Source organism: Anomaloglossus baeobatrachus, chromosome 4 (assembly GCF_048569485.1).
Source record: "Anomaloglossus baeobatrachus isolate aAnoBae1 chromosome 4, aAnoBae1.hap1, whole genome shotgun sequence".
Taxonomy (NCBI): Eukaryota; Metazoa; Chordata; class Amphibia; order Anura; family Aromobatidae; genus Anomaloglossus; species Anomaloglossus baeobatrachus.
In genome coordinates, this window is record NC_134356.1 from 61,615,532 (window position 1) to 61,642,409 (window position 26,878).

General features: G+C 45.0%; 1 protein-coding gene across 1 annotated transcript in view; it reads left to right on the top strand.

The window, feature by feature from the left end:
* The first annotated feature begins 871 nt into the window (after positions 1 to 871).
* Positions 872 to 26,878, top strand: part of MGAT4B (alpha-1,3-mannosyl-glycoprotein 4-beta-N-acetylglucosaminyltransferase B) — a 511,447-nt gene continuing 485,440 nt past the window's right edge. The window contains exon 1 of the mRNA XM_075344381.1: positions 872 to 1,192. Coding sequence (XP_075200496.1) covers positions 1,096 to 1,192 — 97 coding nt within the window. The 5' untranslated portion in view covers positions 872 to 1,095. The remainder of the gene's footprint in view (positions 1,193 to 26,878) is intronic.

Below are 26,878 nucleotides of genomic sequence, written 5' to 3' on the forward strand. Positions count from 1 at the left end.
TGCATTGCTATACACGTCTGCTGTTGGACTCTTATTGGTCAGCAGTGCATATAATGGTGCAGGGATCCGACGGATCTTTGCATTGCTATACAAGTCTGCTGTTGGACTTTTATTGATCGTCAGTGCGTATAATGGTGCAGGGATCCGATAGATCTCTGCATTGCTATACACTTCAGCCGAATGTGCGTGCTCGGACGTACGTCCAACCCCTGGGGTCAATCGCAATCTCTGAGACCGCGATCGTTACGACACTGGTAGCAGGTCACTGATCTGCCGCTCTCCAATACATCTCTCCCAGCATTAATATGACAAGAAGTGATGGAAGTAATCAGTTCTCAATGGGGTCAAGCGAGAAGCATCGGTCTCACCAGATCACGTTGGAAATGCCGGGTTTGACCTCTAGGGGCATTTCCTTTTTTCCCCTCTATGATGTTTCCGCCTTATGATTGGACGGCATCATAGAGGGGAAAAGGTAATCGCCCTGAGAGAAGGCTCTCTGCTAGCGCCCCCTTTTTTTGAAGGGGAAAATCTTGTAAACAATTGTCATGTTCTGAGAGCCAGATATTTTTCTTTTTGATCTCTTAATTCCATATTTTTTGGGTACTATCGAAAGCCAAGAGGGGCCCAGGCTGAGACTCTACATCCAGGAGCCCACTCTGACTACAACCAATCAAATGCCTCCTTTCATGTTCTCAACCCCTACAGAAAAATGAAAGTCGGCAAGTGATTGGTTGCTAAGGACGGAGGTTTTCTATTGGACGCCTTGTCCTGTAATACCTCATGACATGACGTGCACGCTGCTGCTGCTGCTGACACTGAACCCCGCCGGCCGCTGACAGTTGTTGTTTCGCCGGAGTGGTATGACGTCACGGGCGCGCGCTCCCGCGGCCCCGCCCCCGTCAGGCTCGTCACTCCGGTGGCCGGGGCCGCGCCTGTGTGCTGCGCTCGGCTGTGTCTCCTCTGTCAGTCGTCGCTCCCGGGAGCTGTGAGCTGCTACACGCCGCGGATAGAGAGGGCTGCACCGGACACCATCCTCCCCCGACCCCCGGACATGCAGCCGCCCCCGCCCAGGCTGAGGAGCAGCAGGAGGAGGAGATGAGGCTCCGCAATGGCACTTTCTTGACTCTGCTCGCCTTCTGCTTCTGCATCTTTCTCTCCCTGTCCTGGTACACGGCATTCAGCGGGCAGAAAGGTGAGCTCGGCCCCCGGGGGCCATTTATGTCTCCAAGGTCACTGGGGGGCTCCCCCTCTGTGCCCAGTTCATGCCCTCTGCTGTGGGGATTGTCTGTGCCCGGCTGGGAATGGAGGCGCCTCCTGGAGAGTCAGTGGCTGGCATCAGGGGCAAGGGCTCCAGCCATAGGAGTAGGGTACATGTGTGCTAATGAGGGCACCGCCTGGCATGTGGTACTGTGGAGCATACCCAGCTAGTGATAATGGCACAGCCTGGCATGTGGTAATATAGAGCATACCCAGCTAGTGATAATGGCACTGCCTGGCATGAGGTACTGTGGAGCATACCCAGCTAGTGATAATGGCACCGCCTGGCATGTGGTACTGTGGAACATACCCAGCTAGTGATAATGGCACCACCTGGCATGTGGTACTGTGGAGCATACCCAGCTAGTGATAATGGCACCACCTGGCATGAGGTACTGTGGAGCATACCCAGCTAGTGATAATGGCACCGCCTGGCATGAGGTACTGTGGAGCATACCCAGCTAGTGGTAATGGCACCACCTGGCATGTGGTACTGTGGAGCATACCCAGCTAGTGATAATGGCACCACCTGGCATGTGGTACTGTGGAACATACCCAGCTAGTGATAATGGCACCACCTGGCATGTGGTACTGTGGAACATACCCAGCTAGTGATAATGGCACCACCTGGCATGTGGTACTGTGGAACATACCCAGCTAGTGATAATGGCACCACCTGGCATGTGGTACTGTGGAACATACCCAGCTAGTGATAATGGCACCACCTGGCATGTGGTACTGTGGAACATACCCAGCTAGTGATAATGGCACCAACTGGCATGTGGTACTGTGGAGCATACCCAGCAAGTGATAATGGCACCAACTGGCATGTGGTACTGTGGAGCATACCCAGCTAGTGATAATGGCACTGCCCTGCCATGTGGTAGTATAGAGCATACCCAGCTAGTGATAATGGCACTGCCTGGCATGTGGTAATATAGAGCATACCCAGCTAGTGATAATTGCACCGCCTGGCATGAGGTACTGTGGAGCATACCCAGCTAGTGATAATGGCACCACCTGGCATGTGGTACTGTGGAACATACCCAGCTAGTGATAATGGCACCACCTGGCATGTGGTACTGTGGAGCATACCCAGCTAGTGATAATGGCACCGCCTGGCATGTGGTACTGTGGAACATACCCAGCTAGTGATAATGGCACTGCCTGGCATGTGGTACTGTGGAACATACCCAGCTAGTGATAATGGCACCACCTGGCATGTGGTACTGTGGAACATACCCAGCTAGTGATAATGGCACCACCTGGCATGTGGTACTGTGGAACATACCCAGCAAGTGATAATGGCACCAACTGGCATGTGGTACTGTGCAGCATACCCAGCTAGTGATAATGGCACTGCCTGCCATGTGGTAGTATAGAGCATACCCAGCAAGTGATAATGGCACCAACTGGCATGTGGTACTGTGGAGCATACCCAGCTAGTGATAATGGCACTGCCTGCCATGTGGTAGTATAGAGCATACCCAGCTAGTGATAATGGCACTGCCTGGCATGTGGTAGTATAGAGCATACCCAGCTAGTGATAATGGCACTGCCTGGCATGTGGTAATATAGAGCATACCCAGCTAGTGATAATGGCACCGCCTGGCATGTGGTAGTATAGAGCATATCCAGCTAGTGATAATGGCACTGCCTGGCATGTAATAGTATAGAGCATACCCAGCTAGTGATGATGGGCACTGCCTGGCATGTGGTAGTATAGAGCATACCCAGCTAGTGATGATGGGCACTGCCTGGCATGTGGTAATATAGAGCATACCCAGCTAGTGATAATGGCACTGCCTGGCATGTGGTAGTATAGAGCATACCCAGCTAGTGATAATGGCACCGCCTGGCATGTGGTAGTATAGAGCATACCCAGCTAGTGATAATGGCACTGCCTGGCATGTGGTAGTATAGAGCATACCCAGCTAGTGATAATGGCACTGCCTGGCATGTGGTAGTATAGAGCATACCCAGCTAGTGATAATGGCACCGCCTGGCATGTGGTAATATAGAGCATACCCAGCTAGTGATAATGGCACCGCCTGGCATGTGGTAATATAGAGCATACCCAGCTAGTGATAATGGCACCGCCTGGCATGTGGTACTTTGGAGCATACCCAGCTAGTGATAATGGCACTGCCTGGCATGTGGTACTGTGGAGCATACCCAGCTAGTGATAATGGCACTGCCTGGCATGTGGTAATATAGAGCATATCCAGCTAGTGATAATGGCACCGCCTGGCATGTGGTAATATAGAGCATATCCAGCTAGTGATGATGGGACCGCCTGGCATGTGGTAATATAGAGCATACCCAGCTAGTGATAATGGCACTGCCTGGCATGTGGTAATATAGAGCATACCCAGCTAGTGATAATGGCACTGCCTGGCATGTGGTAATATAGAGCATACCCAGCTAGTGATGATGGCGCGGCCTGGCATGTGGCAGCGTGACGGATTCCCAGCTAGTAATGTTCTCCTGTCACGTGGTAATTTAGAGTATAACCAACTAGTAGAGGTGCCACCGCCTGGCATATCATGGGCACTAGCTCCCCGACAGCGGTCATGTGTTGACCCATAGATTGGTATTCTTGGCTGGTTATGGTGGCACAAGCACTGTGATGATATCCCTGTTTTTCAGTCAGAAATGTTAGGACTCTCCTGAGGCCCCCGCTTGCCTCTGGTTTTGTGCCTCGGGCAGATGAGGACACAACCTGGCTCATGTTATGTATACGAGTGGCATGTGTATGTTCACATGTTTCTAATGGTTTTATCTGGCACATGCAGGTGGCATAATCTCTTATTGGCAAATGAGGTATACTGGTTATGCCCCAGGAGTAGTGGAGAAGTTCGGGCGATGCATGTAACAGTGCCACCTACCAGAATGTGGCAGATGTGCCCACCACTCAGGCTGTAATGTTGGCACCAATGCCACGTTTGATAAGTTAACGTCCACGCCTGCTGCACGTATGGTATTATTTGTTCCGGTCTTGTATTTGTAGGATTGAGACATTCATTGGAAACAGCGAGTTTCATGATAGAAGTGTCGAGTTTAGCTGAGGTCCTATGATGGACTGTGGTGCTTTACTGTACAGCCTGATGATGAGGCTTCTCAGGAAGCAAAGCACCACAGCAGTCTATGTAGTCATTAAGGCAGCAATGAATTCTGGGAAATTTCAGCTCTGAAGCCTGCTGAATGCTTACATAGCTGCTCAGCTTTTTATGCCTATTATTCTTGGTGGGCATCCCATTTGAAGGGATTTACCTATAAATTCAGTGATCACTAGGATCTCCTCTGATCCTGAGAACAGGACCCCAAAGACCCATGTGTGAATGGAACGATAGCGTGTGTGATCACGGCGCAGATAGTCCAAGAGAAGCAATTTAAAGCGGCCTGTGAGCATCCGCTTGACCACTCCACTCGCACAGGTGACCTTTGTCCTCAATGGGGGTCCCAGTGATCACACGTTTATTAGGCTGCTTTCACATTTGCGTCATTTTGCATCACTTGCAATTCGTTGTGTGACTGATGCAACGGATGCGTTGCAGATAGTGGCACACAACTGATGTGACTGATGTTACAAAAAACGATCTGTTGTTTTTTTTGTGTTGTTTTTTTTTTTTTTATTTATTTATACTGTTTTACCGGCGGCCGGCTATTGTGAATGATCAGCTTATCATCCGGCAGCCGGGCAATCAGCTGACCGTTCCCAGTAGCCGGCCGATCAGCTGACCGTTCCCAGTAGCCGTGCAATCAGCTGGTCGTTCCCAGTAGCCGGCCGATCAGCTGGTCGTTCCCAGTAGCCGGCCGATCAGCTGGTCGTTCCCAGTAGCCGGCCGATCAGCTGGTCGTTCCCAGTAGCCGGCCGATCAGCTGGTCGTTCCCAGTAGCCGGCCGATCAGCTGGTCGTTCCCAGTAGCCGGCCGATCAGCTGGTCGTTCCCAGTAGCCGGCCGATCAGCTGACCGTTCCCAGTAGCCGGCCGCTGGGCGATCAGCCGATTGCTCGGCCGCCGAGAGAGAGACATTGATTTCAATGATTAAACACAAGAACTGAGCATGTGCAGTGAAAACAAAAGGATTCCGCCACTCAAAAAACGTTTCATGCTGCGATCCTGCTGCCTGACGGTTAGTCGTTCCACGACTGATCCGTCATGCGGCGGATGCAACGCAAGGCCATCAGTCGCAATCCGTCGTCCATACAGATCTATAGGGAAAAAATGGAATTCTGCAAAATATTTTGCAGGATACCATATTTCCTCAACTGATTGCAACTGATACAAAACAACGCAAGTGTGCCAGCAGCCTTACTTATCCTGGTAGTTTTTGGGAATACCCCTTAGTTTCCCAGACAACCTAATTATTTAGTACACCTTGGCACCCTCCTGGATTGATGGTGGAGTATATCCAAAGTGAGATGTTGAGCTAATTGCCAGCGTGTCATGTCTGCACCTCATGCTTATCTTGGCATTAAGATTCTGGCTGCTTCTGTTTTGTATCCTGGGCAAGAACGTGCCGTCACTTCTCATACCTCACCCGCTTGTGCCAAGGTGGAAATGTTCTGCAAGTCATTATTTCAGATGCTGGGGTCATGCTTCGTCCCTTATAAGCAGATGCTTTTATTCTGCCCGCTAGCAAGGGGGCACATGCCATGAAATAATTACAAAAACGTACTTGATGGATGCGAGATCCGCTGTATATAATAGAAGCTGTGGAGTCTGTCAGCCGGCCGCTCTTGTGCGCTCCCGTCATGCGTCAGTGCTCTAGCAACAGCCTCTCATTCATTGATTGCAATATTTCTCCTCAACCCTCATCGTCTTCACCTGTCCTTGGATACTGCCGAAAAATGCCAGAAAGCACCTCCTTTTATATTGGCACTTGATGGATCTCATGTCCTCCAGAGTGTAGGATCCTTGTCCTATGGTGGCAGTCCTCTCTATGATATGACATGTGTTTTGTTTTTATAGGGCGCTGTATCCCAGGATTGTTCTCGTCTCATTCCCTTTTGTTGCCTGTGTTTTCTGATTTTATATTATTGCTGTTGTAAAAATAATACGGCTTTTGGATGTTTCTTGCTTTTTAGGATGAGCTGTTCCTTACAGGACTGGGGATGGCTTTTTGCTGCTGAGCGAGCTCCTGTTCGGCTTTAATATTCACACCTTTTTGGTTTCTTGGAGCTTTTTTTTTTATATATAAATTCTTTATTTAAATTTTTCAACTCCTAAAGTATAGGACAAAAAAAAGGGGGGGGGGAATGGCATCTTAACAAATCCTTACTTTTGCAAAACATAGAAAAATGTAATAAATGCGTGAACATGTAATGGCACAGATTAAGGCTACTTTCACACATCCGGTTTGAGCACTGCGGCTCAATCCGGCTGTGAAAGCTATAAGTTTATATATAAGTTTTTACATGCGGCCCGTCCGTTTTTTTCCGGTTGCGGCATGCTACTGAGCATGCGCAGTGGAAAAAACGCATGCGGCGACCGGATGCGATTTTTTTTCCGCATCGCGCCGCATCCGGCCTCCATAGGTATGCATTGAAAAATGCGCCGCAGCGGCCGGATGCGGCGCGATGCGGTGTTTTTTGCCGGAGCAAAAAACGTTGCAGGGAACGTTCGATCCGGCCGCGGCATCGGCTAAATCTGCCGCATGCGGCAAAAAATGGACCGAACGCAAGCCCCTGCTGCACAATACGGCACTAATGTAAGTCTATGCAAAAAAAAACCGCAACCGGCGTAAAAAAAAACGGTTGCGGTTTTTCTGCAGAACGCCGTATTGTGCCGCAGAGCAAAAAAACGGATGTGTGAAAGTAGCCTTAGGCGCTCTGCCCACGTTGTTTATTACACCCTCTGCCGGGATGGATGGGGTCATCATAGACTATATAGATGCCACAGTGAATATTAGCTGTACAGTAGTTATGCTATGGAGCCGGGGGCCGCTTTGTCACAGTCAGGCCTAGCCTTCGAGGACGCCTGTCGCCATCGCGCTGATACATAGTCTTGTTGCTTGTTTAATTGTTTTTATTAGTCTCTTTTGTCATTATAAAATGAACAATTTTATACAGTGATCCGTATAGCGTTGCATAATAATAGATTGCATTGTATTTTATGAGCGGACAAGCTTGTACAAGTTCCCATGTGACACAGAGAAAGTGAAATACTTGTTTACAAATATTGAAAGAAAAAAAATGAATATGCAAATTTTGTGGGTATTTTTTGGTCCCCACCTCCTTATGAAATGAAAAGGGAACCTGGCATATTGCTAATCCTGGCCTAACTGCCCCTGTATACACTAGCAAAGATAAAGACATCTTTAGAAAAAGTATTTCTAAAGATCTTTTATCTTATACTGTTTGGGACTAGTCCCAAGGGCGTTGCTTCCCTTGCTAGTCGGCTCCATTAGCATGTCAGTACGCCCCTGTGGGCGTGCTAACTGCTAATGATTCACAGGATGATCTCACTCACCTCTCCGCTGCCATCGCCGCCCGACGCTGGATTTTGGCTCAGTGCGCATGACCCCAGACTTCCGGTCATGCGCACTATGAAGTCGGGTGTACGCGTCCCGGCTTCAAACTGAAGTAGTGCGCATGACCCAAACTCTGGGGTGAGGGCAGCGGAGAGGTGAGCGAATACTTTTTCCAAAGATCTTTCTCTATGCTACTAGATACAGGGACGGTTAGGCAGGGATTAGCAATATGCACCCAGAACTCCTCGTGGCTCTTGGTGCATATTGGACCTGACAGGTTCCCTTTAAAAGTCAGGTAAAGAGCAGAGGCTGAATGGAGCGCAGATCAATCATGTACACTGCCATGCCATTTATTTTTGGTCTTCGTAAATCGTATTTTTGCATCTGTGCGACTTAATTTTTTACGTGTACAATGTATTAAAGGGATTGTCCATTACTCGGACACCCCCTTCACAATTACGGTTTCCTCCAAATAAAATAATAACCCCTATTGTCCACTCTGATGCTGTTCCAGCAGTGTCTGAACTCGGACTTCCGTGGCTCTTGTGATATTATGTCACGTGATCGCTGCAGCCAGTCAGGTGCCACTTTTACTTGTTACCTTCTCCAATTGTAATTGACATCTGGAGGAGATGAGATCTGCCGCTGTTCTCTCACTTCATCCGGATGTCTGATTTTGTTTGATGTAGGGGAGAGTGAATCCAATGCTGATTGGCCACAGAGATCACGTGACATAATGTCACAAGAGCCCTGGGAGTGCAAGTTCAGACACTGCTGGAACAGCATCGGAGGTAAGTAAAGTTGTTACTATATTATTTGGGGAAAACCTAGTGACTGAGAGAAGGGTATCCGAGTAGTGGACAATGCCTCTAAATAATAGTTTCCTATCTTAATATTTGTAATGTATCCATGAAATACGGAGGTTATATATGTGCTCCCCTTTTTTTGCACCTATTGACTGATATTGGGCGGGTCTGATCTAAAATATGGATAGTTTATGCTGCAATTTATTTTTTGTTTGTTATAAATACACCATCTGGATCTGTGTGTAAAAACTGTTCATGTGAACAGGCACCTTTAACTTGCATTGATCTCTGCTGTACTTGTGCTACCCATTTTCCATACGCACAGTACATAGAAGTTAATACGCTCCTCTGATCGAGGCCTTGTAGAAGATTGCTAACTGTTAGCTAGTTTTCTAGGTGCTTTAGCTTCTTGTCTCCTGGGATTTGCTCAGCCCCCGTGGTCATATACATGGGAATGAGGCAGATTCCTCCATGCTTGACTATAGGAAGAGTGCAGTGTGTGGATCTCACAGTTTTCACGTGATGGGTGAGTGACTGCCCTGTGATCTGCCTTGGCACTACACCATCTACCTGTCCTTTTAACATTTTTATTGTCCTGTAATTTCTTTTGTTGTATATACATTGCTCTGTAGATCATTGTCCTACAGTTTGTTTCTGAGAAACTGAGCTCTTGTAAATGAACACCTCATTGTTTACTTCCTTCAAGGTGTAATTCTGAAAAACTGAGCTACCTGCTTTTAGGTGACCTCTTTGATTGGGCAATGGTTCCCTATAGGAGTGCCTAGGAGGTCATATGTGAAGGCCATAGCTGATTGGACCGGTGCACAGGGTGCTGCAAGTATGATAGTGCTTTAGTGCCAGCATGGCATAACAGCGATCGCCGCAAGATAGTATGGTAGAATTGTGCCGAAATATTGCTTCTGAAGTACTTGGGTTTTTATTTATTGTGCATTTGTCACATTGTCTTTTTTGGATATAGACAAAGTGATTGGGTTTTGTGGGTATCCTGTTGGGGTTTTCCTTTTGCTATAATATACTTTTATGTTCTGCAGGTTTATGCAATGCCTTTGCATTGTCTCCTTCATTCTCGGGACCGGTGGAGGTCCCAGATGTCAGACCCCATAGTAATGGCACATTCTAGCAATATGCATTCACTTTTTAAAATAGGAAAGTCCATACAATATATTCTGTAATTTGCGGAAATAGGCATACTAATGCTCTGCAGTTTTTAAGGTGGTGTAAAATTGGAAAACATGGTGCCCACTTCATTATTTGCAAGTGGTGTTATGTTTTTTTAATTTTAATTTTTTTTTTTAATTTTTTTTTTGTCTTGTGGTATTAGAGAACGGTTTTATTCAATGAATTCTTCAAAGTGGCACACATGGTTCATAAATTTTGCACAAAAAGTAAAAAAAAAATGCCTTTTAACCTTTCTTCTGGCTTAGGAGCACAAAGACTTACATATTCTGTTAAAATATAGCAAAATTTGCACATAAAATTGAGGCATACAAAAAATAACTCCAGAGGTGGACTAGAGTATATTTAGGGCAAAAATGTAGCAATTGTGTTTGGCCAAAAACATCTGTAAACCCTAAATCCTGCCCACAACAGCAAATAATTAAGAAAAAGGGGGAAAAAAAACCCTCAGGTGAACAAATATAAAATATATTTTACAAAAGGCGCAAATGGGAAAATAACAAACTGCACAAATGCAATAATGAAAGTGGCCCATAGTGCGATATTGCTGCCAGTGATCCGCTTGTGACCCAAATACCCGGTTAACAATGTGGTGACTTTATTTGGTGCCATACGGGCTCTGTGCTAGTGCCAAGGCTCACGTCTGCACCACACGACACACAATCACCACTTGCAACCAAATATACCATCACTTTTCAGGTTTTGTAATATTGGATACATGAGTATATAGTTTTGTATGGTGGTGTGTTTTTGTTAGTTTGCAGTTGTACGCCGCCACAGCCTTTGTGTCTGCATGTGACAGACTGAAGTGTGGGACACCTAAAAAGATTATTACCCCGATTGAATTAAAGATCAAACCCTCATCTTGTGCGGCTCTCGCGCTGCCTCCTGAATGTGAGCCGCTTATTTGGCGGCGCAGTCATTACTTATACTGCCAGAGTTGGCGTTTAACTCCACCATGCAGATATTGATTTTGCTGTATGATTCATCTTTTGTAAGGACAGTCTGTCCAGAATGAAGTCACCGTGTCTCCACTGATAGACTCTGTGGTGTGCTCTCCGGTCGTGCCGGGAGAGAGATGATGAGCTCCGCTCATGTGCTCAGACAGAGGCATCAGCTGCTCTCATGGATATTACTAGTTACTAGGCTTCTGCTGATGGCCCCTTCTGTGTGTGACCCTCCAAACATCTTGTGGGAGTCACAGCTCTGTCTTCAGACCAATGATTGGAGCTTCTTGACCGGCACTAAAGTAAACCGTTAACATGGAACCTTTACTGAATTTCTTATACTTGCTCCTCAGCTATGACCTCCTTTGCTGCCTCTTTACATATTGGTTGCACCCTTGAGTTACTTCTCCAGAAAACTACCTCTATATCGCCACCTATAGGTAGCGACCCTCTCATTTTATTTTGCACACTCTTTCCCAGATAGCATCGCCTGTCACGATCCATTTACACTGGACTATTATCGTGAATGAGCGTTCTTACCAATACGTGTTTTGTGATATTTCTGCACTCTAAATAGGCTGCTGATTGATTATCCAGTAAATGAGCAAAATGCTGAATTGTCAGATAAAATGATCCTTTGGTTTTGCAGATAACATTGTTCCCATTATGCATTGTCTTATGTATACAGGATCTGCGCTATGGAGAACAGTATCACTGAAAGCTCTATTACAAAGGCTTGTGCGCATCTGTAGCGGAGGCGGCTTGGTATTTCGGCAAAGCAGTAGCCAGTAAGTGGTCAATTATTGCCACTTGTTGGTTATGGATGTTGGAACCCTAGGTCAGAGTGAAAATATATATATATATATATATATATATATATATATATATATATATATATATATATATATATATATATATATATATATATATATAATTAGCAGTGTATATATTTTATTTTTTTTTCCATGCATAAAAAATAAATTCACTTATCAGCGTTTGGTCTGTGTCAGTTTTTCCCATGAGTTTCATCAGTTTTACTCGGATGATGAGAAAGAGAAACCTGAGATTTCTCCTATCAAATCGGTGGAAAATGGACCGTGGCATCCGAACTCTGTCCTATTTATTTTTTTTCCCATAAACGTCACTGGCGAGTTCAATTGAAGACTTGGATCAAAATCGGACCTGTCCGTGATTTTTTTTTTTTTTTTGTGTAGACCTCTCGTTCCACATAAATACACACATAATCAGTCTCATAAAATATAACATGCATTGTTATTTATTATTTATTTATAGAGCACCATTAATTCCATGGTGCTGTACATGAGAGGGGGGTTATATACAGAATACACACACAAGTTATAGTAGACAGACTAGTACAGAGGGAAGAGGGCCCTACCCTTGTGGGCTTACGTTCTATAGGGTTCATTCATGTATGATTTTGATCTGTAAAAAACGAGAACTCGTACAATACTGGAGCCTTAAGACTCTACACAAGCAGGAGCTCCTCAAGGAGACCATGAGCCCCTTCCTGAAGAGGTCAGTTTCTTAAGCTGGGTCCACATGTTCAGTAATCATCGGGTAGAATAGATTCTGCAGAAATCCGTTGGGAAATTGTACGTTGTTAAATAACTGATGTCTTTGGAACAGTTTTTTTTTTTTTTTAACATTGGAGTCTATTGGGAACTAATCTGTTAACAGATCTGGCAGAAATCATTTTGCCAATGGATCTCTGCAGAATCTGTTCTAAGGGATGATTACAGGACATGTGAACTCAGCCTTACGTGGGACAATACTGCAATACCCAGCACGACCGCTACTGAAGACCCCCATACACTTCACTTCTGATAGCGATCAGGTGGAACATGGTCAGCGGAGGGCCGTCTCCCATGACTCCATACACAGGAATGCTTGGCTCCGCTGGGCACTCTGCTCTTCCCGATGATCCTTTCCAAGACTTCTCTGGTAGAGCATTATCTCCTGGAAAGCAAACAAAATGCCTTCTTTGAAATCCATCAGGGCAAATCCTTCTCTCTCCCCTCGTCATTTGTTGGTGAGAATCAGGAGACCTATATACATTAGATGACTACACATTAGTCTACAGTCAGTCGATCCCACCGATATTGGAGGGATCGGCCAACAGTAGGTAAACTGAGATTGACAAGGTTGCGTAGAGCTGGATCCCGGCCAATCGGATACATGTGACCTACAGTGCTGGCCAAAAGTATTGGCACCCCTGCAATTCTGTCAGATAATACTCAGTTTCTTCTTGAAAATGATTGCAATCACAAATTCTTTGGTATTATTATCTTCCTTTATTTTGCTTTCAATGCAAAAACACAAAAGAGAATGAAACAAAAATCAAATCATTGATCATTTCACACAAAACTCCAAAAATGGGCCAGACAAAAGTATTGGCACCCTTAGCCTAATACCTAGTTGCACAACCGTTAGCCAAAATAACTGCGAACAACCGCTTCTGGTAACCATCAGTGAGTTTCTTACAATGCTTTGCTGGAATTTTAGACCATTCTTCTTTGGCAAACTGCTCCAGGTCCCTGAGATTTGAAGGGTGCCTTCTCCAAACTGCCATTTTGAGATCTCTCCACAGGTGTTCTATGGGATTCAGGTCTGGACTCATTGCTGGCCACTTTAGTAGTCTCCAGTGCTTTCTATCAAACCATTTTCTAGTGCTTTTTGAAGTGTGTTTTGGGTCATTGTCCTGCTGGAAGACCCATGACCTCTGAGGGAGACCCAGCTTTCTCACACTGGGCCCTACATTCTGCTGCAAAATTTGTTGGTAGTCTTCAGACTTCATAATGCCATGCACACGGTCAAGCAGTCCAGTGGCAGAGGCAGGAAAGCAACCCCAAAACATCAGGGAACCTCCGCCATGTTTGACTGTAGGGACCATGTTCTTTTCTTTGAATGCCTCCTCTTTTTTTTTTTTTTTTTTTTCCTGTAAACTATGTTGATGGCTTTTCCCAAAAAGCTCTACTTTTGTCTCATCTGACCAGAGAACATTCTTCCAAAACGTTTTAGGCTTTCTCAGATAAGTTTTGGCAAACTCCAGCCTGGCTTTTTTATGTCTCAGGGTAAGAAGTGGGTCTTCCTGGGTGTCCTACCATACAGTCCCTTTTCATTCAGACGTCGACTGATAGTCCGGGTTGACACTGTTGTACCCTCGGACTGCAGGTCAGCTTGAACTTGTTTGGATGTTAGTCGAGGTTCTTTATCCACCATCCGCACAATCTTGCATTGAAATCTCTCGTCAATTTTTCTTTTCCTTCCACATCTAGCGAGGTTAGCCACAGTGCCATGGGCTTTACACTTCTTGATGACACTGAGCACCGTAGACACAGGAACTTTCAGGTCTTTGGAGATGGACTTGTAGCCTTGAGATTGCTCATGCTTCCTCACAATTTGGATTCTCAAGTCCTCAGACAGTTCTTTGGTCTTCTTTCTTTTCTCCATGCTCAATGTGGTGCACACAAGTACACAGGACAGAGGTTGAGTCAACTTTAATCCATGTCAACTGGCTGCAAGTGTGATTTAGTTATTGCCAACACCTGTTAGGTGCCACAGGTAAGTTACAGGTGCTGTTAGTTACACAAATTAGAGAAGCATCACATGATTTTTCAAACAGTGTCAATACTTTTGTCCACCCTTTTTTATGTTTGGTGTGGAATTATATCCAATTTGGCTTTATGACAATTTTTTTTTTTCATTGAAGACAAATTAAATGAAAGAATTTGTGATTGCAATCATTTTCAAGAGGAAACTGAGTATTATCTGACAGAATTGCAGGGGTGCCAATACTGTAGTCTATAGCAACCATCAATTTTGTGATCCCAGAAAATTCCTGTTAAAGGTTTTGTCTGAGATTAAAAAGAAAAATATGCTTTATAAATATTATCTCTACAATTAAAGCCAATCTGGTCTATGGGTGATATTGCATGATCTAGATAACTGTGGCATAGCTGCAATACCAGTCAGAGCCTGCTGACAAGAGTGGTGCTGTTTCTCAAAACGGACCCCCAAATTTCTAATCCCAAACAGATTGTCATTTTTCCTCCAAAAATACACGTTTCTTATCGTGGCTTGGAAACTGGAGGGCACACGGGGGGTGTTGGCGTTGGGCGTCATCCAGCGTCGCTTGCCTCCCCACCCATCTATGGTTTGGTTATTGCATTTGTCGGGGTTTCCAATCCTCTACGTGGAAATGTAAAGTAGAGCGAGCGTATAACTAATGACACTTGTGAGGTGCAGTAAACGGCGGCGCGGTTTACTGTTGACTAATGGCACGTGGAGTGTAGCGCCGGTTGTTTCACGAGCTGTAATTGTTCACATGGCGCTGACATGAATTTGTTTTTCGCATTGTTATCTGCGATGAATGTGCTGGAGCATATCCTGAGCTGGAATTGGCAGCGTTTATCGCTCGTGAGCAGCAAATAGTAACAACTTCAAATCTTTATCTCCCCCGGTGCCTCCAAAAATATCCTGTTTGCACGCTACCGGCTGTGCTCTGTAATGTGGAGATTTAATTGTCATTGGGTTTTTTGTTTCCATCTTTTGTAGCAAACACATTTTAGTTTCGTAGAAACTTTTGTTTCCATGTTGCGTATTTCCTCGTGTTTCCTCTTTTCTGTACAGTTTGACTTTTAGATTGTGTCCTTCGTAAATGTGGTTTTCATATACGTTATTAGCAGTTAATAAAGTGGGGTGTCCTTAATTTTGGACCCTATTGTATTCTGCAGAGTGGTTTATAAAGAGCGTATCTCTTTCTCTGGAGGACTTTTCCTGTCCTCGATTATGTAAGCCATCTGTTGACTAGAAGGGTTTCCAGATAAATGGAGGTCTAAGGGTGATACTTTGTGAAACCATTTGAGACCTTTCTAACCAGTAGGAACTGCCCAAGGTGAGAACTCATTTTAAGGAGTCAAGCAAAGCCTTATACATGGACATGACGTCCCTGATGGATTGTGATATTGGTCTATACTACAGGTCCCCATACACATTGGATAGCTGTCGGCTATATAATCTCCATATAAAGTAATGTTCAGCTCGTACTACTCTCAAGCCGCTGCCAAGAAAGTGTTATCTCCGTGCCAAACAAAAGGATCGACTGTTGAAATTCCAATGGTCAACTCCGTGCCCCCCCCCCCCTCCCCATTTCCGACATCATCTGTATGAGGTCCTTAAAGAGGACCAACCACCAGGATTTTTCTATATAAACTAAAGCCAGTGCTATACTAGCGCTATCATGCTGATTTTATACATACCTTTAGTTGTTAGGACGGATGTATACTTTCTGAAATATAGTCATGTAAAGTTTGTAAAATACACTGATATTTGATAGGTGCTGCAGAATATCTAAAAGGTGGGTTGAGTTTTGCCAGTTATTCCTGCCCCTGTCTGCCTGTCCGTCCTTTCCTTCCTTTCTTCCTTCCTATGTAATAATAGAGAAAGGGGTAGTAAGGACAGGCAGTCAGACAGGGGTGGGAATAACTAGCAACGGTGTTCTTAAAGAGGACCAACCACCAGGATTTTTCTATATAAACTAAAGCCAGTGCTATACTGGAGCTATCATGCTGATTCTATACATACCTTTAGTTGTTAGGACGGATGTATACTTTCTGAAATACAGGCAAGTAAAGTTTGTAAAATGCACTGATATTTGATAGGTGCTGCAGAATATCTAAAAGGTGGGTTGAGTTTTGCCAGTTATTCCCGCCCCTGTCTGCCTGTCTTTCCTTTCCTTTCCTTTCCTTTCCCTTTCCCTTTCCCTTTTCCTTTTCCTTTTCCTTTTCCTTTTCCTTTTCCTTTCCCTTTCCCTTTCCTTTCCTTTCCTTTTCTTTTCCGAACCGAACCGAACCGAACCGAAAGGGGTAGTAAGGACAGGCAGGCAGACAGGGGTGGGAATAGCTAGCAAAACCTTACCCTCCTATTAGATATTCTGTTGCACCTCTCATCAAATAGTGCATTTCACAAACTTTACTTTCCTATATTTCAGAAACTATACATCCGATCTCACAACTAAAGGCATGTATAGAATCAGCGTGATAGCACCAGAATAGCACTGGCTATAGTTTATATAGAAAAATCCTGGTGGTTGGTTCCCTTTAACTCCATGTGCTTGTGTATGGCATAGTCAATGTATAGAGCGACACATAGGTCCTTACATCCCAGACAGGCCATGTTATGGAGGTGACCTCCCCTAGGAGGGCTGTAAACATGTTGTAATTACCCACCAAACTACATGCAGCTCCAATAGGTTTTTTTTTTTTCTTCCCTGCAAATCTATATCTGTGCTTCATTGGATGTTATTACAGTTCTGCATCCAAAGCTCCGCTGGCCGTCCGATCTGTCAGTCACATGACGGCTGCTTTCTGTCTCACGTCCATGGTTCTCTGTAGACAGCAGCTGCTAAGCAACAGGCTCTCAACGATTTGTAGGGTTTGTCTCATTTGGACAACACGTTTCGCGGAAACAGGCGGATTATGGGGGATCTGACTCCAGAAAACCTCTGTGGTCAGCTGCCAGTACCGGTGGATGTGTCTAAAAAATTTTTTTATATACTTTGACAAAACCTGTAAACCGCAGAACGTACAGTATTCCTGTTTAAGGATTGTGTGATGAGTCTGTTACCTACTTGGGGTTCATCCTCCTCATCGTTCTTGTCACCTCTGTGCATGTGTAAGGTCCTCAGCTTGTGATGGGGCAGAGCTGCATGTGATGGGGGCAGCGTAATAAAGGAAGCCGATGGTGGGAAACGAGATAATCACTGAGTCAGCGGAAAAAGATGGCAAACACACAAGCTAAAACAATGGAAAAAATCTGCATGAGAATCGGAGCACTGTGTGTATGGATTCTGGCATCCACCGCATTATCCTTGTGTAGAAAAGCTGTGAATTTCCACCAGAAATTTTTCTTTTTTAAAATGTATAGAGTCAAATCCATGTCAATATCCACATGTAAATTTTGGGCAGATTTCCAAGGATTTGCAATGAGTGCAGTTCACAGCAGCTGCAAACTTTGTATCTGGAAGCCTTAAAGGGAACCATTCACCAGGAGTTTCATATATAACCTATAGCCAGTGCTATACTGGCACTATCAGGCTGATTCTCTACATACCATAAGTGGTCAGCTTGGATGTTTAGGTTTTGAAATCAAAGAAAGTAAAGTGTATAAAATCTGAAGCTTCTTGAGTGACAGCAGCTGAGGAGCAGATAATATCTGGGGGGTATTCATAGTTATCCCCTCCCCCTGTTAGAATTAACATAAGTATTAGATCATCGATTCACTTTTTCACTTGCAGGACCTGTGGTGAGGTCATACCCATGTGACCAGAAGGGGCGGGGCCTCAGCTAACAGAAAAGTGTTGCTTGTGGTATCACCTTTGTTGGCTGAGGCCCCGTCCCTTCTGGTCACATGGGTATGACCTCAGTACAGGTCCTAAAAGTGAATCGATTGTATAATACTTATGCTAATTCTAACAGGAAGAGAGGATAACTATGAATACCCCCCCAGCTATTATCTGATCTTCAGCTGCTGTCACTCAAGAAGCTGCTGATTTTTATAAAATTTACTTTCTTGGATTTCAAAACCTAAACATCCGAGGTGACCACTACAGGTATGTATAGAATCAGCCTGATAGTGCCAGTATAGCACTGGCTATAGGTTATATACGAATATCCTGGTGATTGGTTCCTTTAAGTTGTATTCTGACATGATGAGATATCTTGTTGTGGAAAAATTATCTCTTAGCACTTTTTGTAAATGAGCTCTTCCAGGCTATGGGGCGAATGCTGCCTGGAAGATAACTCCGCCTCCAGAGACTATTACAATAAAAGGGGCGTTACCAGTGTGAGACAAGTAACTGACGCACAACAGGAGAAATGAAATATAACGTCTTGCAAACACATTTTTTTTGCAGCTCCTGAGCTCTGCTGTATTGCAATATTGTCTGCCTGTGAGATGGAGGCTGAAGCTGAGAGGAACCTGCTGAAGTGTCAGTTATAATCACACACAGCTCTGCAGTGAGAGCAGAGAGCGGCCGTCACACACCACACTGGTAACGCCCCTTTTATTTAAAATAATCTCTGGAGGCGGAGTTATCTTCCAGGCAGCATCCGCCCCATAGCCTGGAAGAGCTCATTTATATAAAGTGATCAAAGATGATTTTTACACAAGACTTCTGATCGGAGACAGACAGGTAAGACATTTTTCAACATTCTATAATCTGTATAAACCATATTAACACTTAAAATAGGTCAAATGTGGAGACAGAATTTTGCTACCTCATCTGCGAGCAGCATAGTGTAAGGCCAAAGACCCTGATTCCAGTGATGTGTCACTTACTGAGCTGTTTGCTCTCATTTTGATAAATTCAATGTTTTTTTTCTGCAAATCTAGCAGTTATACAGAGCTCATGAATATGCTGGACTACCTGCAGCACGCCAAGTAGTCCTGTAATGATAATCTACTGCTGATTGAACAGTGATTTTATCAAAACTACACTAAGCAGCCCAGTGAGTGGCACATCGCTGGAATCAGGGTCTCTGCCCTTACATCATGCTGCTCTCAGACTAGGTGTCAAAAATCTGGTGACAGATTCCCTTTAATAGGTGTTGGCCATAGCTGCAAAAAAAAAAAAAAAGCAATGATTACAGAAGATAGCTATAGCACATTTTGGTGCGGACCATTACAGAAAACATAAGGATAAAAAGCAGCACAGAAAGAGTTCACGCTGTGTGTGACCATGGCCATAACGTGTTGTCCTCTATTAGAGGATAACAGCGGTTGTAGTATTTTCTACAATGACTGTTGTACTTTGCTTTCCTGTGTTCTTGCATTACAGCTCTATATTTTTTTTTTTTTGTTTTATATTTTTTGTATTGAAAACCAATAAAAGTGATTTTAACAAAAGGGAAAGTGAAAAGAAGCTACAGATTGTCTGTGATTTGGAGCAGTGCTGGACCCCCGTGTCCTGTAATGAGGACGGACGGGGACGTTGTGAGGGCCGGTAGACTCATGTAAGAAACATTTCAGGGGTCTGATGTGGTCAGCTCCTTTTGTGATTCTTTTTGGCTGCCAGGAGCCCCTGAGATCATGTATTATCAGCTCCGGCTATGTACTGCGCCTCCACGGTGAGAGGGTTACAGATATATGGCGATTACATGCTGGAGTTTCCACTTTGGTGAACTTGTTGGAGAGCGGCCGCAAATAAAAGTATTTTTACATCAATATTTCTGTGAAATTACTGCTGGAGGGTTTGACAGTGGAGGACGTGACGAGGGCGACAAGTGAAATCTACAGAAATAAATAAAAATGATCGGATTTGTTTTTGGCCGTGTTCTCTGAATACCTGAATAAGGCTTAGTACATTCAGGAAAGCAAGAGAATCGGCCCTATTATATATGTACGGCGATTATTCATGGGAAATTGGCTTCTATATATCTTATTTATTTTTTATAATGTTTAAGATTACATTCACACACGTGTCAGGGCCCAAGCGCACATTAATGGACCGCCCGAGGGTCTACACAAGAGGCCTTAAAGTTTGTGTCAAGAGACCCCTGTGCGGTCTGTGAATCGGTCTGTGATCTGGCCATAACGGGTGCGATTGTGGCCGAACCCTAGTAATACGGCAATTGTGTGCAAATATGATTTGGCATCTGATCCCCCCTGTTGAGCATCCGGCTTATATCCTCTTCATAGAGGTTGTAACAACTTTCAACTGTATTGTTACAAAGTTTGTACAAATTACCCGCTCGTTGTTAACATTGTGCGATTTTTGCACAAACGTGCAGGGACGAGTTGTAAGCAGTTTATACTACATTTCTAATAATCCAGGGAAGGCCTTGGTGAATCTCATGAAGCAGCTACATGCCAACTTCTCCGTGGCACACCCGCCCATATGTGATTTTTTTTTTTTTACCACAAAATGGACCCTTTTTCAAAATGATTAACGGCTTATGATCCCATGTCATGACTTTGCTACATGATCTACGGTTGGGTGTATCCATAGGCCTCCATGTGTGTTTGTCTACACATAGGAAAACCTGCGTTCTAATACTTCTAGTGTGAGTCATGTGGTCTTCTGGGGATGTGATTTTTAACCCTAGTATATGTATGAGCCATAGATTGGACTGGATGTACCAGGGCCAGGGGTTGTAGTGTGTGAACTGTGTGTACCCGGGGCCAGGGGTTGGAGTGTATGCACTGTGTGTACCGGGGCCAGGGGTTGCAGTGTATGGACAGTGTGTACCGGGGCCAGGGGTTGCAGTGTATGGACAGTGTGTACCAGGGCCAGGGGTTGCAGTGTATGCACTGTGTGTACCGGGGCCAGGGGTTGGAGTGTATGCACTGTGTGTACCGGGGCCAGGGGTTGGAGTGTATGGACTGTGTACTGGGGCCAGGGGTTGGAGTGTATGGACTGTGTACTGGGGCCAGGGGTTGCAGTGTATGGACTGTGTGTACCGGGGCCAGGGGTTGCAGTGTATGGACAGTGTGTACCGGGGCCAGGGGTTGCAGTGTATGGACTGTGTGTACTGGGGCCAGGGGTTGGAGTGTATGGACTGTGTGTACCGGGGCCAGGGGTTGCAGTGTATGGACAGTGTGTACTGGGGCCAGGGGTTGGAGTGTATGGACTGTGTACTGGGGCCAGGGGTTGGAGTGTATGGACTGTGTACTGGGGCCAGGGGTTGGAGTGTATGGACAGTGTGTACCGGGGCCAGGGGTTGCAGTGTATGGACTGTGTACCGGGGCCAGGGGTTGGAGTGTATGGACTATGTGTACCGGGGCCAGGGGTTGGAGTGTATGGACTGTGTACTGGGGCCAGGGGTTGGAGTGTATGGACTGTGTACTGGGGCCAGGGGTTGGAGTGTATGGACTGTGTACTGGGGCCAGGGGTTGGAGTGTATGGACAGTGTGTACCGGGGCCAGGGGTTGCAGTGTATGGACTGTGTGTACTGGGGCCAGGGGTTGGAGTGTATGGACTGTGTACTGGGGCCAGGGGTTGGAGTGTATGGACTGTGTACTGGGGCCAGGGGTTGGAGTGTATGGACTGTGTACTGGGGCCAGGGGTTGGAGTGTATGGACAGTGTGTACCGGGGCCAGGGGTTGCAGTGTATGGACTGTGTGTACTGGGGCCAGGGGTTGGAGTGTATGGAGAGTGTGTGTGCCGGAGCCAGGGGTTGGACTGTATGGTCTGTGTGTACCGGGGCCAGGGGGGGGTTGGACTGTATGGTCTGTGTGTACCGGGGCCAGGGGGGGGTTGGACTGTATGGTCTGTGTGTACCGGGGCCAGGGGGGGGTTGGACTGTATGGTCTGTGTGTACCGGGGCCAGGGGTTGACTCCACACTGGCCCTCAGAACGGGGGTCTTGTGTTGCCAGCTTTCCTTATCCTTCTGGAGACTGTAAATGTGTTTGAAACTATTGGATAATTTATACTGTAGCCTGGCATAGGTAGATAAAGAAAAAATAACCTTTCCTTCCGTCTCGCGGCCCTTTCATCTATTAAAGGCCGTATTAATGCACATGATACTTGTCTGCAGTCTCCATTACCTTGTGAAACTAGAAGGAAATGTCACGGCTATAACCGTACTTAACACATTACAAAATAATAGCCGCTCAACCTTCTTTTTACGTTACAATATCCTGGATGGTTCCTTCTTTTGTTCTCGTGTTTGAATCGTTCTTTCATTGCGGTCTTTGCTGAACTCCGAATATATTGGACTATTTGTGTGCCAGCCGGCGTCACTTGTATCCAGGTAATAGAGGATTCAGTCTCACTTCCATGTTGCAATTGGGTTTTCAATCTGTATTTTTCCTTATGGTCTTTAAGCCCATTGATGTGTCTATTTTGGCCTTCCGAAAAAAAAACTATCCTTGAACTTGAGCCAATTTTTGGGTCAATATTGTTCACTTAAGTCAAGGAGCCCATGGGAAAAAAAATGGCAGCACGTGGATGCCATCCGAGCTTCATTGTAGTCTGATTTTTACGATCTCATAGAAGGCGCTCTGGGGGGAAAAAATTGCGCTAAGAAAAATGGTTGCTATACGCATTAACACAGAATAAAAAACCCTGATCAAAATTATTGTTTTAAACCCACCACCCTAAAAAAATAAATTATTAAAAAAACAAACAAAAACTGAATTGGGCCTCCCAAGTGGTTTAAGCAGGACGGCATTTATGTTTCTCGACCCTGACTTTTCCCTTTCTTCACTTATGGGCGCTCAGATTCATCATTCGCAGGTTGTTGTGTTTTTTTTATTTTATTTATGTTTTATATTTCTGTTTTCGGTGCCAAATTCTTCAAAATTCACACACAACATTTTGAAAAGTTACAAAATATCTGCATGGGGAAAACCACTGGTAAGATAATTTCAAGTTACATTTTAAAGGCACAAATTTAAATGAAGTCGCAATGATAGTCACTACTAGAACCATTTTTACTTCAGCAAAAGTACAAAAGCAGTGATGAATCTAGACCGTGATGTGTTTGAGGAGGGCAGGAAATTCACTAATTACTTTTTTTTTTTTTTTTATTTTCATTCTGACATTGAGTGCGCTCACACGAATGTATGAATCGCATGATTATCAGATTGCATCACCCGGCATGGCCTAACGCTCTTCGGACAGGAGCGTGTCCGCTGCATACAAATACATGCAGCCGACCGCTCCTGTCAGGAGAGAAGTCGGCTGCACCGGGTGATGCGATCTGATAAACGTGCGAGTCACACATTCATGTGAGCGCACCCGTAAAGGGAACCTGTCACCAGATTTGGTGACTATAAGCTGCGGCCACCACCACTGGGCTCTTATATACAGCATTCTAACATGCTGTATATACGAGCCGAGCCCGCTGTGTAGAACATAAAAATGACTTTATAATACTTAAACACAGTCGGTACGGTGCAGATGGGTGTCTCCGTTCTCCGGGGGCGGCTTTTCCTCTTTCGGCCATCTTTGTCCTCCTCATTCTGAATCCTGGATGCATGACGCGTCCTACGTCATGCACACAGGCGGGCATTGAGGTCCTGCACAGGCGCACTTTGATCTGCCCTGGGCAGATCAAAGTATTGTAGTGCGCATGAGCCGGACCAGAATGCCGCCGCGTGTGGATGACGTAGGACATATCATGCATCCAGGCTTCAGAAGGAGGAGGACAAAGATGGCCGAAAGAGGAGGCGCCGCACCCGGAGAACGGAGACGCCCATCTTCACTGTACCGACCGTTTAGGTAAGTATTCTAAAGTGATTTTTACATTCTACACAGCGGTCCCGGATCTTATATACAGCATGTTAGAATGCTGTATATAAGAGCCCAGTGGTGGTGGCTGCAGCTTATAGGCCCCAAATCTGGTGACAGGTTCCCTTTTAAAGTCATTTTTCAAGCTTTGAAATTGAGGGGGAAAATGGCATAGCAGATTTTAAGATATTGTTTTATTGTGGATTTTAAGACCAATGCATTTCAAAAACCACTTGAAAATACTTTTATTAAAAAAAAATAAAAAAAAGAATAAAAAATCCTCTAAACAATCACATTAAAAGTTAGTGTGAACATAATGTTGAAATAATAGAAGACCCTAAGCTCGGCTGATAAATCGGCCACTGGTCTGCGCTCACCTTGCTGGAGAGATGACGTCCCAATCTGGCCACGTTACAGGCCACACTTCTGTTGTGCCTTTTTCACCCTCTTTGGCTACAGCCAGGTGTAACTAACAAAAGTGGGATCGCTGCAGCGGTAGTGGATTTAATGAGTGAATTTTCACAATTCTCTTTTGATTTCGAGAAGGTGGATTAAGATGCTCCTAATTTGTTAAGGAACCTTCTATTAGATTCGGAGCTTTAGGCTGTCTTGTAAATGATTGTAACTCTGTATGACGGCAGATGGCCGCACTCTCCTACTGAGCCCCAGACACTATGTTAAGAGACGTTTCAAAAAAAGTTTCACTCATGGCAGCGTGACAAAATCCAAGAAGTAGTCAGTCAATTGTTTGGCTGTGATGAGCTGTCCATAGGGGCATCTGTTCCAAACCATTGGTGTAGTGATCCAACAGAGAACAGAAATGGGCAGACGTCTACACAAGCCAAAAGACTCATGTAGTATGGTAGTGAAAAGGGGGAAACCAAAATAATGGTACTTCTGTCCAAACCATTCCTGTGGCCTTCCTCTCGATCATCTGTGGGGTTGGCTGTTGGGCGTGGCGTCGCATGTGTAGGACAATCCTTCTCTCTGGCATTGTTAGTATAAGTATACAAAAAAATCTGCCCATACCTCCAAGGAGATTGCAGGCTTCTTGTTGTCCGCGCTGTGATTCACTCATGGGTTGTACAGGTCTACAGCGGGCTGTATACGCTACGATATTGCTAGCGATGTCGTGCGCGATAGCACCCGCCCCTGTCGTGTGTGCGATATTGTGTGATCACTGCTGTGAACATTATCGCTATGGCAGCGTCACACACACATACCTCTGCTGCAACGTCGCTGTGACCACCGAACAATCCCTCCTTCAAGGGGGAGGTGCGTTCGGCGTCACTAAGCGGCCGGCCAATAGAAGTGGAGGGGCGGAGATGAGCGGGACATAACATCCCGCCCACCTCCTTCCTTCCGCATTGCCGGTGGAGGCAGGTAAGGAGATGTTCCCTGCTCCTGCAGTGTCACACACAGCGATGCGTGCTGCCACAGGAACGACAAACAACATCGCTAATAAGCAGAGAACGATTTTTGGTTTGAGGACGACCTCTCCGCGGCAACTATTTTGACCGCTTTTGCGATCTTTTAAGGTCGCTCTTGTCACACGCTGCAATATTGTTAGTGACGCCGGATGTGCATCACAAACACCATGACTCCGACAATAATTCACTGACGATATCGCAGCGTGTAAAGCCCGCTAATGTGTCCTTCAAGTGAAGCAGAGAAGATCCAAAAGGGGAGTCAAAAATACTAAAATAAAGCCTATCACAAAGTGGAGGGTGATGGAATACAGCAGCTACAGGGGGCATACTCCACCTGCTCACTATTCCACCTTTAGCAACAAGCATTATGGAAATCGTAGTCAAATTATAGAAAACGTCTGAGAATCTGTCCCCTGAGAGCAGAGCTCGCACCATTTTAGGGCCTATTAGCTGATTTCCTTCTCATTTCCTTGGATTGGTAGTGAACGTGACACAGTATAACTTCTGATATGCAAAGATAAACACATTTTCCCATTTAGCTGTTTCCCTGCCAACTAGTCCTGCAAAATACTGAAGTGACTGCTCAAAATAAGATTAACCAGCGTCACTGGATTATAAAGTCCTGTAGACGATCTTATGTTGACCAATGACCATTGGGGGCACAGTCCTCCATCCATACTCTCTTTCGACCCCTTCTACTTCACTGTATCGCCCTGAGGCAAAAGTAAAAACTTCTCATAAATGTTCAGTCATTATAGCACTTTTTTTGGATGGAAACCCAAATTAGAGCACTTGTCCCACATTACAACTTGTAGGATCCTATGTCCGAGACCTCCCAGCTTCAGGAGGAATTCCTCCCCCTTACGTATCGCAGCCGGTTCTGTGAAATGAAAAAAATAATAAAATTAATATGACACTAATCTTTTAGACTTTGTTACCGTATTAATGTAATATTCTGTTAATGTTAGAAAAGTAGTTCTTCAACCATGGTCAGGCGGCTGCCGCGAAAGCCAACAGGATTACTGGGTACTTAAATGATCCTTCAGTACACATCATAAAATCTGAGGTTTGCATTTGTAGAAGTCGCTAATCTCACCACATCTGGAAAAATCTTTACGTGTTTTGACTTGAATGGGATCTAGAGATCCAACAAAGTAAACTTCGGGATGCCATCCCGAAAAAATATTCGTTCCTGCATTGATTGCATTCACACTGTGGTTGCAGGATATATTTTTGGCGGGACAGCCTTCCTTTTGACTTTGTACGCTACATCTGCAGCGTATATCTTACTTAGATGGTGTGATTGATACTTTGTGTATACCGATAAGTGTGTGTGTGTATATATAGAATATATATACATGTGTGTGTATATATATATATATGTGTGTGTGTGTGTATGTATGTATGTATGTGTGTGTGTGTGTGTGTGTGTATATATATATATATATTATGTATGTGTGTGTGTGTGTGTGTGTGTGTATATATATATATATATTGTATGTATGTGTGTGTG